This window comes from Diaphorina citri, unplaced genomic scaffold, assembly GCF_000475195.1.
Source record: "Diaphorina citri unplaced genomic scaffold, Diaci psyllid genome assembly version 1.1 scaffold800, whole genome shotgun sequence".
NCBI lineage: Eukaryota > Metazoa > Arthropoda > Insecta > Hemiptera > Psyllidae > Diaphorina > Diaphorina citri.
In genome coordinates this window covers 102722-122027 of record NW_007378232.1, presented here as the reverse complement: position 1 = coordinate 122027, position 19306 = coordinate 102722, and the positions used below count along the sequence as shown (strand labels likewise).

Genomic DNA, 19306 nt, shown 5'->3' with positions numbered 1-19306 from the left:
CCTGGCTTCGGTACGTTCCTCAGCGATGAGACAACTGATTGACCGAATCATCACGAGTTTGAACGAATCGTCACGGAGGTTTAACGAATCATCACGAAGTTGAACGAGTTATCACGAGGTTGGACGAAGTATCACAAGGTTGGATGAATCATGACGGAGTCGATCGAACCATCACGAGGTAGAACGAACAGTCACGAAGATAAAACGCCATGGTACAGATATCAGAGAGGTTAAAAATGTAGGACATCCATGATGAACCGTCCATCATTTGAGATTTTGTGAAGAGGCCGAACAAATTAGCATCCACGGAGGAGGGGAAAGTAAACAGAGAAAAATTAAGAGAAACATCATCAGACCTTGTGAAAATGAGATTTCACAGGAAGGGAGAAAGAAGGAACGAGAGGATGGAGATGATGTATTTTTCCCAAGGGAAACTTTCGGAAATGGAACTGATATTTCCTTTTTGGAAACTGAATTGGTGCCTGTGGTTTAATCGTCATCCTCTAAAACTCTAAAGGCTTCGCCTTCTCGTGATAGCCACAATGTTCTGTTCATTGCCATGTTTAATACAGGCGCTATGAACGGCTGTTTAATACATGTTGTTTAATACATGTTAATACAGTTTCCGAATATTTGCCGAAAGGAAAATACACCTAAGGCCAGCCACTCACTAGCAGGTAGACCTGATAGTGAGTGTGTTAATCAGGTATCAGGTAGACCTGACAGACGGACCTTTTTAGCTGTACCTGTCAGGTCTACCTGATAGTGTGTAAACTGTAGATACACGCGGGCCGCAGTTCACAAAACAGGTGTAGAACAGAACTGTAAACTGTATCTGTGTATAGGTGTACAGCAGGAAAACAGGTGTAGAACAGAACTGTAAACTGTATATGTGTATAGGTGTACAGCAGGTATTCCTACTATACATATTTAACACCAATTCGAATAAAAAGCCGTTATTAAAAAGAAAAAAAAATGACTAAGGGTTGTGTGATAGAGGTTGCTTTTTATTATGGAATGAAAAGGCGCATAATTATGAAATGACATGTGCATTCACAATAATCTATTAAAAAAAAAATGTATAAAAATTGTAAACCTACCTACCTATGTACATTGAAATTACTGTATTGGGAGAAAGAAGTAGAGGTAAAAAAATGATAATAGGTAAAAAATAAAATAAAAAATAATAATAATAAAACTTTTTTTTTTACCTTAACCTTTCGAGGGCCGCATAAAAAAGCTCGGCGGGCCGCAGGTTGAGTATGGCTGATTTAGAGCAAAGGGGAAATGGAATAGATTGGACTGAAAAGTTCCTTTACTCCTGCAATCTAAACAAGGTCAGCCTAAATAAGGGAAAAGAGAAAAGATTCAAAGGAAAAAGAGCAAGGCTTTTCTTTTCCAATGGGATCACGAAAGAGAAAGGATACAAGGAAAAATCGAAAGGGACAAAAAAGAAAAGTGACAATGAGAGAAAGGAAAGAGCAACAGGAATTGGAAGTGCAAGATATACAGGAAGAAAGCGTTACAAAACAAATAGACAAACGGTAGAACAACTAAAAACCAACAATAAAACAACTGAAAACCAACAGTAAAGCAGAGAGTTTACAGGACACAACAATCAACAGAGGAACAGCTAAGAGAAACCAAAAAGCTAAGAGGATAAAATGATAAAACTAGCAGGTTAAAACCATAAAACTACGAAAATAGGAGATCAAAACCATAAAACTAAGAGGAGAAAACCATAAAGCTAGGAGATTTAAACCATAAAACTCTATAGAAGGATCAAACAACAACACTAGAAGTTAGAAGTATGAAATGACAAAACTTTATGGATACAAAACTAAAAAGGGAAAGTAAAACTAATTCCCCAGGTCTACAGGTTAAAGTGTTCTCTGAGCACGGTTGGAGAACGTTCGGGTCTAGTCTCCGAGAATGCTTAGAGGTTGACAAACACTTTAACTGTAGATCCTGGGGTAAGATAGGTCTACACACACAAACGAAAAGACAAATGGTAGAGGTAGAGGGGGAGGACAAAATGCACGCGAGTGTAAAATATAACTAATTGCCAAGCCAGTCAATACAAACACAATTATTAATTTTATTTTAGTTCTAACTATTCTTTCTATCATTTTATTATCATTATTAATATTAATTAATAAGTATGTAAAAAATAAAATAATGAATATAATAACGTAAATATAAAATAATAATAAAAATGACAGAAAGAAGGGACTTTGGTTTGAGTTAATCACAAACATTTACATGCTATACATTGCACCTATGTAATATTGTATGTATTAGGTGTTACTTAAAATATAAATGTGTTCTTTTGAATTTGTATGATAGAGGTAGATATTAGAGAGCAGAAATTGGTTCATTTATCAAAGTAAATATTTTATTTATCATGCAAAATCTCAAATAAAATCACAGAGGGAGCTTTTGAAAATTGAGTTTTTTTTTTGCCATATTTCAACGGGCTACTTTTAAACCCAATTTTGCCCGAAACTTTCTTTCCCGATTTCAAAAGCTCCCTCCCTGCGCTATCGGCACACGGACCCTGACCACTTACCTGCGAATAATGAGACAGATATTGATACCGGGTGGATGTTGGCAGCGTCACGGACTGACGAGGTACGTAGCCGTCTAGTTCAATACCACACAGTATTAATTTATAACACAAGGACAACACAGGAGGGGAAACCAGAAACAAAAAACAAACATAATGAGGGGGAAAATTACAAAAATAATTATCATCTACAATTCTACAGGGAAAGGGAGCTTACGGGTGGTAGCTATACAAAGGGCTAGGCTAGGATAAGGCTTGAAAAATATGTAGAAGAAATTAAAATCAACATTTCGATTTTTTTTTTTTTTAGTTTATTTTTCCTTCTTCTATTTTCCAAGTCTAGCCTATTCTAGGTCTGTGTATGACCACATGTTTTTTTTTCTTTTAGCTCAATAAGTAAGTTTTGTATTGATGAAATTCAAAATTTAAAAAGATTTAAATAGATGGAATTCAAAATGAGGGATTTTGATTAAGGTGCTGCGAAAAAAACAAAATGTGCTCTAAGCCTCCAATTTTTTCCTCTTTCTATTCCTCCGTTCGAGAATAAATCTCTCCAATTTTTTCCTCTTTCTATTCCTCCGTTCAAGAATAAATTCCTCCAATTTTTTCCTCCTTTCTATTCCTCCGTTCAAGAATAAATCCCTCCAATTTTTCCTCCTTTCTATTCCTCCGTTCAAGAATAAATCCCTCCAGTCTTTTCCCCCTTTCTATTCCTCCGTTCAAGAATAAATCCCTCCAATTTTTCCTCCTTTCTATTCCTTCGTTCAAGAATAGGAACTTTTTTCCCCTATAGTTTTTCTCAGTTCAAGCGTACAAATAGTGGACTTACCGTTATAGTTGTGTATAGCACCAGTGGATCTTCCCATGGAGGAACGGTAGCTAGATGCCCGATCAAACTCATCCTCTTCCCAAGGTCTAGGAGCATCTAGATTTCTAGAGGGAGCTGAAAAGACAGAAAAAAGGGACCTTTGATTAGACAAAACATCGTTCTAATATTCAAATAAAACGGCTGTAGGGCTTAAGAGACATGCCCTATTTTGACAACCGGTTTTAAACCTTTCTTAAACCTGATAACACTCATTAACCCAGGTTTAACACTAATTAAACCAGGTTTAACCCTAATAACCCGGTTTACCTTGTTTAGACTGCGGGAGTAAAGGGACTTTTCAGTCTCATTCTGGCAGGATAAACAAGGTATATTCTATTCTATTCTAATATAAAGTTTGAAGAAAGACCTTTTTTTAACTTTTTCATCTGTGCATTTTGATGCTGCCCCTATTTTTCGCTACAAGTAGTTTAGGAGTATATGTTGCTGTGAATTCTAGAAATACTGTAAACAGCCAAACACAGACTGAATACTCACAGTGGGGCCGATGGAAATGGGGCGATGTAGGCGGCTTATCGTAGGGGTCTATAGGGCGGCGCAGGTACCCTTTGGTCGGCTCCTCGGTCAGATAGGAGTAGGTGTGAATCATGCAGATATCCTCGGGGTACGACTTGTGAGAGCCGCCACCACCGGGAGTCGAAGCCCCGTACTCCCGGAGCAGGAGACCCGGGCTGCCCGCCCGCGCCGAGTAGGGGGTGTACTGGAGGGGAAGAGAAAAAGGAGAAGTTAATAATGTTTATAATAACCAAATAATAATAAGTAATAGCCAAGAGGCAAGAAAGTGGAAGGTAATTTTAAGTGTAATCACTAAGTAGGCGAGGTTAACGCAGGAGTCGTTCTCTACCACCTAACTTCTATTCTATTCTAACTCTTAGGCCTCCAATAATATGTGGTCAATTTCTCACATAATGAGGATGAAATTTCATGTCTCGGTTGGGATTAAACCCGCGCCCTCCTGTGTTGACCACTACATCACTGAGGCAGGCATTTTAAGTGTGTTAAACTTATTTAAATGCTCGTCACAAACGTCCCTCCTTATACCTTGATTAAAAAAAAAAAAAAAAAAAATTTTAAAATGCTCGCAAAAAACCCCCCCCTTTTTCCTTTTTTAAAAAAAAAAAAAAAAAAAAAAAAACTTGAATTCGACTCAAACCACCAACTTTCAAATCCAAAATCTAACGCGTTAACCATCAAGATTTGTAAAAAGGCGAGCGTGTTTTTTCCACCACCCTTTACTTACCAGTAAAACAATTTAGTCAAAAGGGAAATAACCAATAAACAGGAAAATAGTCCAGACTAGATAAATGTAAAGACAAGATAGAAGAGAAAGAAAAAAATATATATAAAATACTTTCTCGTTACTTTATATGTAATAAAGAGTAAGAAGACAGACTTGACTAGATAAAATACAAGTACAATTGGTAGGTAATAGGAAGTAAAAAGTAAAAAAAGGGGACCAGTACCTTTCTGTTGAGACTATTGGGATTATAAATGGAACCAAAACTGGGGGTGCGAGAACGAAACGCAAACTGAAAATAAACAAAACAAACAAAATCAAACAGTGCACAACTAAAAACAAAAAATTAAATAGAAATAATAAAATAGGAATACCTACAAGCTACAAGGAATTAAATAAAATTGAAAATAAAATAAAAATAATAGAACACCTACAAGGAATTAAATTAAATTAAATTGAAAAAAGTAAATGAAATAAAAAATAATAAAATACCCTACCTACCTACAAGGAATAAAATTAAATTGAATAAAAAAGAAAATAGAATCTTGAGGTACGTCCAAACATAGTCGACTGGCCGTCGATCGATGGTAAATCTATGTTGTCGAGGCAGTGTGGACGGTTTAGTCGACATCGATCGATGGTAAATCTATGTTGTCAAGGCAGTGTGGACGGTTCAGTCGACATCGATCGATGGTAAATCTATGTTGTCAAGGCAGTGTGGACGGTTCAGTCGACATCGATCGATGGTAAATCTATGTTGTCAAGGCTGTGTGGACGGTTCGGTCGACATCGATTGACGGCCGGTCAACTATGTGTAGACAAACCTTTATGACACTGGTGAATACAGGAAGTGAAACATAGAATAGTTTTACGTATCAGTGGAGCAGTCGTAGCCCGTAGGATCTAAGTTAAGCAACGCTGAGCGTGGTAGGTGAACAACTGGCAGTCAGGGGTTATACAGTTCAAAATATGGACAACAATTTCATTCCATTTTCCCCCATCAAGTTTTTCCCTGGATACCTACTTTATTTTATTCCAAAAGACGTGAAATAAAGAAAGTACCTATTCGAACAAATTATTTTTCTTCATCGAAACAGTCATCTTTCGTAAACATCTGAAAATATTCCTTCAACCCTGAGTTTTTTTATTATTATTTCATTTTTCGCAAACAACATGTATAATAATAAATCTGTTTCCAGTGAACATTGTCTGGAAATTAAAAACACGCGAGCTTGTCATGATGAGGAACATGATTTGTTTTCATTCTTGTAACGGGAGAGGAGGGAAATATGTAAAAATATAGAGAAATAGAAAATATTGGAAGGGTAAAAGTTTTACCGAAGAAGACAGATTGAATTATTGAATAGGGATATGGTTACACAAGATAAAGTTGACATTTTAAACTTCAAGTGGGAAAATAAATAGAAATATGTGTACTTTGCCTATCCCTGACCCTATCTTGCTCAGCTCTTCCTCTTCTTTCTGTATGGGGAGGAAGCAAAAACGGGGAGATTAGATAAATATAACTGGTGTAAGATACTTCGTGGTAGAGAAGATGCACAATGCTTATTAAACAATTCGATGAAACTTCATTTGAAATTTTTCGAATCCGGGACCCTCTTTCAACTTGCAAACAGTCAAGATTTTTACTTTCTATTACTACAGTACAGCGGCTATACTGTAATGAAAGTATTGCAATCGGTCCAAATTTTCAAAATCGGGAAATGGGTGGAAATATCCGTTTTGGGGTCCCCTGATAATGAAAGTATTGCAATCGGTCCAAATTTTCAAAATCGGGAAATGGTTGGAAATATCCGTTTTGGGATCCCCTGATGTCAAAAAAGTGATTTTTTTCCAATAGCAGCGACCTAGCACTTGAAATGCAGACCGGTTACTCTCCAAACTCACAAGGCTGGCATTTTTCACCTGAAATACTTTGTTTCTGTTTACCTTTAGTTTATGCAGAGGTTCTCCTTTATCATTGGTTTCCACATGGTCAACCTCATCTTCTTCATCATCAGATACAGGCACTCCCTTGTAACTATCCGACCATCTTCTTCTCCTCTCTGAAACATGAAAAATAAACAAACTAACACCTGAATGGGACCGGGAAAAGCCAGCAGCCCGCCATAGACCAGATGGTCACCCAGCTGGATACCAACCACGAGCAACGTTGCATAACATCAATGATCCGTTGAGAACTGGTACATTCAAAGTGCCACTGCCCACTGTTGCGCTGGCTTTCATACCAAAAAGAGGAAAAATCGTAGATTTAGTGAAAAGAACCAAATTTCGTCGATCAATTATTGAACTAAACAAAATGTTGACTCTCTATTCCTGTACCTAAAAGCCCTCAACCAGTTCAGCCACCTAGGGGTATCGGCGCGAAAGATCTACAGACTGCCTGTAGTGTTAAATCGCCTAAGGGTAAAAAATGGAGCGAAGAGCATACATAGTGCATGGAGCAGATAGAGGGAAGTAACAAATTCAAATCACATCTATAATTATTGATGCAAATAAACAAATTACAATTACAAGTTGTTATTTATTGATGCAAATAAATTACAAATTACATAGACCTGAGAGAACAGAGCTCTATGCTCTTTTCTCTGTTTTGTTTTCAGCCTTAAAACGTACAAAACGGCATGATCCACCAGTGGTCATTTCATATGTTTACCAATAGGACCTGAAATAATGCCGTCCTAGATAATAAATTATCAATTTTTGATGTCGTCTTATAAGTGTTAAAGGAAAATAATAATAAAACTCACCAGGGTCGGAATAAGGATAGGGCGGGGCAGGAAAGTCATCTCGTTCTATCTTGGGCACCTCGTTATTCAGGGGCGGCTTGGCGGCCGGGAAATGGGCCAGATTGATGGGCTCTTCGTTGTTCATGTGGGGGCTTTTGGAACGGGGGGTTTCGGACCGGTAGGATTCGACCAGGGCCTTCATACCCGACCGAGAGCCGGACATTGATTTGAGAGTGGACGAGCGAGAACTAGCGCGATGTGAGTGAGAAGCTGAAAGAGAAATGAGAACCGTGACGTAATTGAGAACTCAGAAGAGAACTCTCACTTAAGTAAGAACCCTGCAATTCATTAAAAAGTCTTAAAAAACTCTCTCTCTCCCTCTCCCTCTCTCTCTCCCTCTCTCTCTCTCCCTCTCTCCCTCTCTCTCTCTCTCCCTCTCTCTCTCTCCCTCTCTCTCCCTCCCTCTCTCTCTCTCCCTCTCAAAAGAAAGTTTAGTTGGTCACAATAGGCCCATTTCTGGAAAGACTGAGATTTGATGATGATTAGCTTGGACTAAATGCCTTTTAGTATAACAGGCAATCATTTCTATTTAAGGGTGTCCCTTAGTGCTAATAAAATATATTCCTAGTTTAAATGCCTTTTAGTATAACAGGCAATCATTTCTATTTAAGGGTGTCCCTTAGTGCTAATAAAATATATTCCTAGTTTTAAATCCCTCCAATGAATTCCCCTTTCTATTCCTGCGTTCAAGAATAAATCCCTCCAATTTTTTCCCCTTTCTATTCCTCCGCTCAAGAATAAATCCCTCCAATTTTTTCCTCCTTTCTATTCCTCCGTTCAAGAATAAATCCCTCTAAAAATAAACAAACTAACACCTGAATGGGACCGGGAAAGCCAGCAGCACGCCATAGGCCAGATGGTCACCCAGCTGGATACCAACCACGAGCAACGTTGCATAACTTCAATGATCCGTTGAGAACTGGTACATTCAAAGTGCCACTGCCCACTGTTGCGCTGGCTTTCATACCAACAAGAGGAAAAATCGTGGATTTAGTGAAAAGAACCAAATTTGTTCGATCAATTATTAAACTCACACATGGCCTTGCTGCTTAGCGTGTAAATAAATAAATAAAAAATATTAAACTAAACAAAATGTTGACTCTCTATTCCTGTACTTAAAACCAGTTCAGCCACCAAGGGGTATCGGCGCGAAAGATCTACAGACTGCCTGTAGTGTTAAATCGCCTAAGGGTAGAAAATGGAGCAAAGAGCATACATAGTGCATGGAGCAGATAGAGGGAAGTGACAAATTCAAATCACATAGACCTGAGAGCACAGAACTCTATGCTCTTTTCTCTCCGTTCTGTTTTCAGCCTTAAAACGTACAAAACGGCATGATCCACCAGTGGTCATTTCATATGTTTACCAATAGGACCTAAAATAATGCCGTCCTAGATAATAAGGGAGACTATGTAATCTTTCATGTAATTGTAATATTTTTACGTTTGAAAGAATAATAATAAAAAAAATAATAATAAATTATAAATTTTTTTTTTTTCCCCCCCCCCCCCCCCCAAAAAAAAAACGCTCAAAGTCAAAATAAAACCAATTTCTCGTACCCTAAAAAAGGGATAAGAAGAAAAGAAAGTAAAAACTCTGGTAGGAGGAGTATAAGGAGGAAGTACAGAGTTGAAAAGTAAATAAAGTAGGAAAAAAAAGAACGCAAAAACTTGGATTATGTAGTTACTGTGCAGTACGCCTACAGTGAAGGTCTAATTGTATGAAATAAATAAATAAATAAATAAAAAAAAAATGGGGAAATGAAAATACAACACCTAAAATTATTACTAAAATAAGAGTAATAATCTAATAAAATAATAATAACCTAATAACTAATAAAGAAACTCATTAAATTTAAAGATAAAAAAATTTGAACCCTGCTCCAAAAAATAAAAAAACAGCCTCCATTCGACCTTCAGCCTCCAAAGGCCACACACGGTCTTATACCATTCAACCTTCGGCCTCCAAAGGCCACACGGTCTTACCTGCAATTCACTCGCGGCCGAGGAGCTCATCCGGTCAAACTCCCGCGTGGTATCGTCCGTCAGATGGCCGTTGAGGTGCGGGTTCGAGTCCCCGTTCTTCAGCAGGCCGGCGGCCGGGTCCAGAGGCCCGGGGCCACATTTCGGATGCCATATGGCCCCGCCTTGGACGTACATCTCTTCGCCATCTCCGAACAGATCACCACACTTGGAGCACTTGGCGCACGTTGGGTGGAAGTGGTGGTTGTCTCCGGCCTGGGGAGAGAAGAAGAAAATATGATTAGAATTGTTAACCGAACAATCCAAGATTTCAGTATAGATAATGTATTAGGCCAGCCTCTCACTATCACGTAGACCTGATCAGGTCCGCCTGTCAGGTCTACTTGATACTTGATGAGTCACCACACTTGGAGCACTTGGCGCACGTTGGGTGGAAGTGGTGGTTGTCTCCGGCCTGGGGAGAGAAGAAGAAAATATGATTAGAATAAATTGTTAACCGAACAATCCAAGATTTCAGTATAGATAATGTATTAGGCCAGCCACTCACTATCACGTAGACCTGATCAGGTCCGCCTGTCAGGTCTACTTGATACTTGATGAGCACACATTGTGTGTTTTTTTTTAACTAGTAGGTGGGTCTTTCAAGCAGATTCCACAGTTCGACTCTTTCCAACATCTAAAAAATTACGTTTTGCTGATAGTTATCACTAGATTTCAAGGCCACCTTATCGGTATACCGTCTCGAGAAAATCAATATGTACTCAACTCATCGGTAAATAACAACTATGTACCTACAATATCTACATTAAGCTAGGCACTCCGGTAGGCTCGTACTGCTTCGGCAATGTTCTCCTCCCTGTTTATAGTCCCACAGCCAGACGCTAGTCTTCTCTCTGTTTAACGTCCCCTAGCCAGACGAGCCACATTCAAAGTGCCACTGCCCACTGTTGCGCTGGCTTTCATACCAACAAAAGGAAAAATCGTGGATTTAGTGAAAAGAACCAAATTTCTTCGATCAATTATTGAACTAAACAAAATGTCGACTCTATTCCTGTACTTAAAAGCCCTCAACCAGTTTAGCCACCCAGGGGTATCGGCGCGAAAGATCTACAGACTGCCTGTAGTGTTAAATCGCCTAAGGGTAAAAAATGGAGCGAAGAGCATACATAGTATGCTCATGGAGCAGATAGAGGGAAGTGACAAATTCAAATCACATCTATAATTATTGATGCAAATAAACAAATTACAATTACATAGACCTGAGAGCACAGAGGAGCACACATACCATCAGGTAGACCTGACAGGTACGGCTGAAAAGGTAAATCTGTCAGGTCCACCTGATACCTGATAGTGATTGGCTGGCCTTAGAATTGATGTTTGAGCATAAATGAATAAACAACAGAAGTTTAATGGGTTGTAGGGAACACAAACACTACTTTACTTTTGTTGAAATCTTTTAATGCCTAAAGAAGGTGAATAAACCTCACTTTGACCAAATCTTAGGCCAGCGATTCACTATCAGGTAGACCTGACTTGATGAGCACACACACCATCAGGTAGACCTGACAGGTACGGCTGAAAAGGTAAATCTGTCAGGTCCACCTGATACCTGATAGTGAGTGGCTGGCCTTAAGATCCTTAGAGGTAAGATGAATCAGAGTACATAATTATTCATTGAGTTTTCTTACTCTCGTGTTTTAGAAGTATTCGGTAGACCTGATCAGGACCGCTTGTCAGGTCTACCTGATACCTGATAGTGAGTGGCTGGCCTTAAGATCCTTAGAGGTAAGATGAATCGGAGTACATAATTATTCATTGATTTCATTGAGTTTTCTTACTCTCGTGTTTTAGAAGTATTTATTCACTCACTCGTCTTTTTAAAGCCGGATTTCCATTTACATCCACTTCAGCATTCCCTTCGTTCTTGTTTCTTTGATATCGATATATTTGAGGGGCCGATATATCGATATATCGATTTATCGATATATTTGCAACTCATTTACATCCCTAGTGGCTGGCCTTAAGATCCTTAGAGGTAAGATGAATCAGAGTACATAATTATTCATTGAGTTTTCTTACTCTCGTGTTTTAGAAGTACCTATCCATTCACTCACTCGTCTTTTTAAAGCCGGATTTCCATTTACATCCACTTCAGCATTCCCTTCGTTGTTTCTTTCACGTACATTATCCTTTCTATTTGTTTCAGTTCGTTCATCATGGTTTTTGTATATATCACATGTTTCATGTTGTCTATTACATGTTGTATGTTGTCTATCATATGTTTCATGTGGTCCATCACATGAACTGATGCCACTACCGTTGTCTTTCCTACCTCCCTTGGCTGTTTTGCTTTCAAGTAAGATAGTTCTTCTGGTAACTTCATTTCTAAGTTTATCAGTCTTTGTAAACCAGTCTTTTTTGGTGGTATTTTCATTTCTAGCTTTATTATCATTGATAAACCATTCTCTTTTCACAATGTCTTTTTTTCTGAGAGAGTATTGTACTTTTTCGAGAGTATCTGCTCCTTTTCGGATTGTAATTTCTTTTCTGTTGATATTTTCCTTCATAACTTTGTCAATCTTGCCAATCGTGTCTTTTCTGGTAGTATCTCTTTCTGTTTTGAGAGTATTTTCTTCTTTTGTGATTGTATTTTTCGTTCCGCCACATTTTCCTTTCCCAGCAATTTCAAGAGTACAATTTTCTTTGGCACTATGATGGTGATGTTCTCTGTGTTCACCACTTTTGCAATTTCTTTTCTGTTGATATTTTCCTTCATAACTTTGTCAATCTTGCCAATCGTGTTTTTTCTGGTAGTATCTCTTTCTTTTTTGAGAGTATTTTCTTCTTTTGTGATTGTGTTTTTCGTTCCACCACATTTTCGTTTTCCATCATTTTCAAGAGTACAATTTTCTTTGGCACTATGATGGTGATGTTCTCTGTGTTCACCACTTTTGTCATCATCTCGATTGAATGTTTCACTTTTGGCGACTACTTCATACACAATTTCTTTATTTTTAACGTTTACTTCTACAATTTCTTCACTTTTGACAACTTCATTTTCTTTTACACCATCATCATTAGTTCTTGCTTTGTCAAGAGCTAGGTGATGGGTGATCTTGGCATTTTCAGCATTTGCTCTATCTCTACTTCTATTATTTTCAATAGATTTGTCGGTGTCAAGTTCATTTCCTTCATTATCAACAATATCATTTTCAATTCCTTTTGTATCCCGGACGGAATGATCGATAGTGAAATTGTTCTTGTAACAGATAGGAACACTTTGGTTGTCCACATGTCCACTTGTAATTTTTTCAGTATGTCTTCGGCTTTCTTTAGACACAACTTCAGTTTCTTTTCCACAAGTCTCATGAATATGTTTGTTTCCAAGTTGACAGGTCACACTTTCATTGAGATCATTTTCGTTTTCTAGTCCATGTTTATATTCTTGATATTCTTTGTAACGTATCTTCTTGTGATCATTAGTACGTTCTGAAATGTGAACTAAATGGTAGATAAAATCATTACTATCATGGAATGCATCAACGTGTTTGCTACTCGTATGTATACCAGGTGTTTCTTTGGCATTGTCTTTTCGACTGTTTGTATTTAGTTGACGATTCTCATGATCATTTTTCTGTTCATTGTCATCTGGTTGTTTGCCATTTCCATCTGTACTGTTGACAAGGGCAAATTGCCCGGTGAATTCTTCTTTTTCAGGTTGCTTTTTGGCATTTCTTTTTAGTGTTTCTGCGTTTTGACGGTTTTCATTGTCATCTTTTACACTATCATTAGGCTCATCATTTCCACCGATTTGATTACCATTTCGATCCGTCTCTCCATCAAATGCTTGAACTAAAAGCCGGGCAAGATCGTCAATTTCTTCAAGTGTCTGTTCGACATTTCTTTCGAGCTTCTCCACAATTCGTTCACAACTTTCGTCATTTCCGAGACTTTCATAGTCGTAGTTATATCTTTCGTTGCCTGTACGTCCAGTTGTATCATTTCGGGCGTAACTATCATGTTTATCCACATTTCTTTCTAGATTTTCCACAATTCGTTCGTTTGTTCGTTCACAACTTTCATCATTTCCAGGTCTTTCATAGTCGTAGACGACATATCTTTCGCTGCCTGTACGTCCATTTCGGGCGTTAATTTCTTTATTTTTAACGTTTACTTCTACAATTTCTTCACTTTTGACAACTTCATTTTCTTTTACACCATCATCATTAGTTCTTGCTATGTCAAGAGCTAGGTGATGGGTGATCTTGGCATTTTCAGCATTTGCTCCATCTCTACTTCTATTATTTTCAATAGATTTGTCGGTGTCAAGTTCATTTCCTTCATTATCAACAACATCATTTTCAATTCCTGTTGTATCGCGGACTGAATGATCGATAGTGAAATTGTTCTTGTAACAGATAGGAACACTTTGGTTGTCCACATGTCCACTTGTAATTTTTATTTCAGTATGTCTTCGGCTTTCTTTAGACACTACTTCAGTTTCTTTTCCACAAGTCTCATGAATATGTTTGTTTCCAAGTTGACAGATCATACTTTCATTGAGATCATTTTCGTTTTCTAGTCCATGTTTATATTCTTTGTAACGTATCTTCTTGTGATCATTAGTACGTTCTGAATCGTGAACTAAATGGTAGATAAAATCATTACTATCATGGAATGCATCAACGTGTTTGCTACTCGTATGTATACCACGTGTTTCTTTGGCATTGTCTTTTCGCCTGTTTGTATTTAGTTGACGATTCTCATGATCATTTTTCTGTTCATTGTCATCTGGTTGTTTGCCATTTCCATCAGTACTGTTGACATGGGCAAATTGCCGGGTGAATTCTTCTCTTTCAGGTTGCTTTTTGGCATTTCTTTTTAGTTTTTCTGCGTTTTGACGGTTTTCATTGTCATCTTTTACACTGTCATTAAGATCACCATTTCCACCGATCTGATTACCATTCCGATCCGTCTCTCCATCAAAGGCTTGAACTAACTGCCGGGCAAGATCGTCAATTTCTTCAAGTGTCTGTTCGACATTTCTTTCGAGCTTCTCCACAATTCGTTCACAACTTTCGTCATTTCCGAGACTTTCAGAGTCGTAGTTATATCTTTCGTTGCTTGTACGTCCAGTTGTATCATTTCGGGCGTAACTATCAGGTTTATCCACATTTCTTTCTAGATTTTCCAATCACTTAAGTAAGAACCCTGCAATTCATTAAAAAGTCTTAAAAAAGACATTAATCAAGAGCGCGGTCTGTAGTCTCACATTGACTTCAAACAAACTTTATGTAAGTAATTTTTGGACGTTATTATGGGTTTACGATTTAGTTTTGCAGCTAAAACCAAATGTTAGCCCAAAGCAATCACCCTAGTTAGGGCTGATTGAGAGGCTGACGAAAAACGCCGACCCCGTCTGAACACGAGAAAACGCGAAGAAGATTATAGGTTTACGATCTCAATTTGAAATTCACTGGGTCAAGAAGTTCCATTTCAGCTCAAAACCGTGCAAGAATGAACTAATATAAAGTTTGAAGAAAGACTTAACTTTTTCATCTGTGCATTTTGATGCTGCCCCTATTTTTCGCGGGGGTCTAAAAAAATATGTAGCTACAAGTAGCTTAGGGTTTCCCGATTTTGAAAATTTGGACCGATTGCAATACTTTCATTACTAGTATAGCTCGCTATACTGTAGTAATAGAAAGTAAAAAACATTAATCAAGAGCGCGGTCTGTAGTCTCACATTGACTTCATACAAACTTGTTCGGGCGTGACTATCATGTTTTTCCTCAGCTACTAATTGAGAGCTGAGGACATTTTCATCAATGTCACTCACGTTGTCTATTTGACAGACGACCATGCCATTGTAACCAGATTGGTCTGGTTTGGGTACTAACTTGCTCGCTAGGATAAGCGCGTGAAACATGCAGTAATCGAGGTGTCTATTTTAGAATTGAGCCGTTTAGGTAACGCGTGACGGTTTGTTGATGTGTATTTGGGTTTATGAAAAGGCTCTTGCTATTTTCCATTACTTTACAATGATTTGTACCGGAAAAAAAGCTTTAAAAAGATTTCTACTGGGAAAAAAAAGTTTTACCAAGAGTACTTATGGTATGGTCTCATAACGAAAAAACGCTTTAAAATAATGTTCAATTTTTTCATGGAGGAGAAAAACACTCGGTTATTTTGACACCGTTGACCGTATGAATTACTTTTTTCTGCAACTTCCTAATAAAAGCTACTATTTTTTTTTTTTCTATTTTATTCCATTTAAACACAACAAATACCGAAACATTCGTAGACTCACGTCACACCCCTTGAAGTCAGTTCACAAGAACACACACCCTACTCGAAATCAACAACAAGATCACAACAATTGAAGAAAACAAAAGTTCATAAAAACAACAGTAAATCACGGAAAAAAACTCGAAAAGAAAAACTGCTTCAAAAAATCTCCAGAATTATTTTCGATTATTTTGCCGACAAATTTTTAAATCAAAAGATCACAAAGACTATTAAAAAAAAAAAAAAAACAATACGTAGCACATAAAAACGAGAACAATTCTCACAGCAGGTACCGAGTATATGACTGATAAGTACCTTACTGATAGTAGATACGAATAGATACTATAAGCTATAAGCCATAAGGTGGAATAGTAGATATCTAGCAGAATTTCCAGGTCTTTCATAGTCGTAGACGACATATCTTTCGCTGCCTGTACGTCCATTTCGGGCGTGATCTAGCAGAATAGATAGGTATAGGACAGGGATTTCCAACTTCCATGTGTATGCGGGCCACATGCTACATTGGCAGGTACTTCGCGGGTCACAGACACAGGGGAGCAGACCCGTATCCAGGATTTTATTGAGGGGGAAGGGGTATGCTCCACATTTTCGGAGTCTGCCCCATAGTAAAAGAGCAAAAGTGAAGCCCTAGGGGGCCCACCACAAAAACTTCGCGGGCCACAAGTTGGAGATCGCTGGTATAGGTACTAACTATAAGCCATAAAGTAGATGATACTAGAATAGATATAGATGTATATCACTATAATGTAGATAGGAGAGACTAAGCATTCTATAACCTATCATGGATTAGAGAGAAGTAAGGTATGTCAGTAATTCAGTACTGTAAGTGTAATGTATAAATGTAAATGTATTGTCAGTGTAATATATGGAGTATTCAGACTATTCAGTGTATTTAGAGTACATATTAGTACACGGGCAAATGTGACTCCTTTTTTTTTTAGTCCATTTTTTTTTTTTAACAGGTTTGATAGACAGACCTGTAACCACGGAGGTCTCATCGTCCCGAAATCGAAGAAGGAAGACAGGATAGGAGAAGGTCAGCCGTTCCGGGAACGAACCTTATCTTTTTAGGATAAAGTTCACCCCAGGCGGGAATCAAACCTGCGACCTAGCGCTTACAAGGCAGATGGGCTACCTTCCAAGCTAACTAGGCTTTGTCTTTTGGCGACATGAAAATTCATCAGAATTCGGGACCTTAAAAATAGTTCGGGAGCTTACCGACAAAATTTAACCAAGACCGGGAGCTTACCGACAAATTTTGAAAAATGAACAGTCCAGGAGCTTATCAACAAAATTGCAAAGTCATAGAGCAGGAAAAATAAGGACCAACTGAATTTTTCTTTTTCTTCTACGACTTCTAGATACCGAGATAAATCGATATATAAAATAGCGGTAAATCGTGAAGTTTGACGTCACGGTATACGCTCCCGTAGGCGATGACGTCATAATTCACGACTCCCGCTTCGTTTGTTTATGTGCAAGCGTTTCTGCGCATTTTGACGTGAAATCTGACGTCACAACTCTTTGAACTTTTTCATTAGAACGGCAATTAAAAAATGCATTTTCGACCTTTTACAGTTACTTTTTCGGAGTTTTGACCTCAGATTCGCATTTTTCACAACTTCTTACGTAGGAATCGACCTTTTATTAATAATATTTTCCCAATTGCAACTCCTCCATTGTGTTAGCCAACCTATTCGACTCTCTATTTATGATTCTACACTCTCCACAGCTATACTAATTTATTCTTTAATAAACTCACTTGAAGAAGGAGTCCCCCCCCCACGAGACCTCCAAATTTCCTTTGAGTGTTGGACATGTTTGTGCAAAATTTTCTCAAATTTATGAACGACTAATTTTGGACGTTCAAAATTAGTCGTTCTTAAACAACTAATTTAATTACAAAAAGTGTCTCTCTCTCTCTCTTTTGCTGTACCCAATTATTTAACTTTAACTGCAATTTTCAAATATAAAATACATTTTAACGTGCGTGTGTGTGTGTGTTTTTTTTTAAATAGTAGGTAGGTCTTTCAAGCAGATTCCACAGTTCGACTCTTTCCAACATCTAAAAAATTACATTTTGCTGATAGTTATCACTAGATTTCAAGGCCACCTTACCGGTATACCGTCTCGAGAAAATCAATATGTACTCAACTCATCGGCAAATAACAACTATGTACCTACAATATCTACATTCAGCTAGGCACTCCGGTAGGCCCGGCTTGTACTGCTTCGGCAATAACTACAGTAAATCATAAAACATCCATTGTTTCAGACTATGCGTCGCGTCGTACAAACATGTTAGTGGAAATAGATGGTTGCAAAATGGGAGTAGATATGAGGATACGCCCCGGAGTTAGTACCTGCCCAAGCTGCGTTGCGAATTGAAAAAAAAAAACGAACAAACCAACACAACCTAACCCAAGATTTTGATATTGTCCTAGGCCAGGGGTTTCCAACTAGCGGCCCGCGGGCCACGTGGCCCGCGAAGCTTTTTGGGATTTATATAAACTCATCTAAATGTAAAAAAATCAGACCTCCTTTAGTGTTCAGCTACAATTTGGAGGATACTTTTTAAAGAAATTTGCCTGCGGCGCTCAAAATTAGTACTGCATTTCTGAAAAGTTGGGGAGGGGGGACATATGTGGCCCGCGAAGTACCTCCCAATGTAGCATGTGGCCCGCATACACTTGAAAGTTGGAAACCCCTGCTCTAGGCAATGTTTTCACTACATGAAGTAGAGTATAACCGTGTCAATAAAACATCGGAAAAAACGTTTAAAGGTACACGCACACTTATCCGTCAAGGATGCGATCCGTCTCCGTTCCGTCCATCGACGGACTGTATCCGTGCTGGGGTGCATCTGTGGGAGGGTGACTGTGTGATCTTGCATTTGATCCAGGGAGCTTACCTGTAATACTTTGCCGTAGATGAACCGGTTGCAATAAGCACACTTGACGCCAAACTCCTTCTGATAGTCTTTCTCACAATATGGAACGCCATCCCTGCAAAAGAAGAGAAGAGTGTTAGAGGAAATAATATCTCGGTGGATACCAAAGAAGAGAACTTTTTTGATTCTGCAAAAAGAGGTATTTTCTAAATTTGTGAAAATTTGCGGTAGTTGCAAGCATTTTTCGTATATTAAGTATGTAAAAAAGAATAAAGAAACGGTTTCTATGAGAAATAGGTAAATACTGTTTTTGAAAACCTCTGTAATTTCAAACTATTGCTATAGAAACATTTTATTATTGAGCCTAAATAACCGGGTTTGCCAGAGGCCAAAGGCCGCATTTACTCTCTGCAAGGATAGTAAATCACTCGCATTAGTATTGCTAGCAGCCGAAGGCCGCATAAAATAATTAGTATCAAAAGAAGCGGGCGAAGGCAGCGTTATATTAATTTGTTCTTCTGGTAACTTCATTTCTAAGTTTATCAGTCTTTGTAAACCAGTCTTTTTTGGTGGTATTTTCATTTCTAGCTTTATTATCATCATTGATAAACCATTCTCTTTTCACA

General features: G+C 38.1%; 1 protein-coding gene and 2 long non-coding RNA genes across 3 annotated transcripts in view; all 3 read right to left on the bottom strand.

Annotated features, from left to right (window-relative positions):
- LOC113468639 lies at positions 1-3522 on the bottom strand. Its single transcript, XR_003392313.1, has 2 exons — positions 3396-3522; positions 1-34 (listed from the first exon to the last, which is right to left on the bottom strand). It is a non-coding gene; the product is annotated as an uncharacterized LOC113468639 (long non-coding RNA).
- Positions 1-19306, bottom strand: part of LOC103512164 (actin-binding LIM protein 1) — a 73895-nt gene that overhangs the window by 4985 nt on the left and 49604 nt on the right. Inside the window, 5 exon segments of the mRNA XM_026825725.1 lie at positions 6640-6755; positions 7461-7745; positions 8866-8890; positions 9485-9736; positions 18702-18795. Of these exon segments, the coding sequence (XP_026681526.1) occupies positions 6640-6755; positions 7461-7745; positions 8866-8890; positions 9485-9736; positions 18702-18795 (772 nt within the window).
- Positions 9890-11415, bottom strand: LOC113468641. Its single transcript, XR_003392315.1, has 2 exons — positions 11351-11415; positions 9890-9935 (listed from the first exon to the last, which is right to left on the bottom strand). It is a non-coding gene; the product is annotated as an uncharacterized LOC113468641 (long non-coding RNA).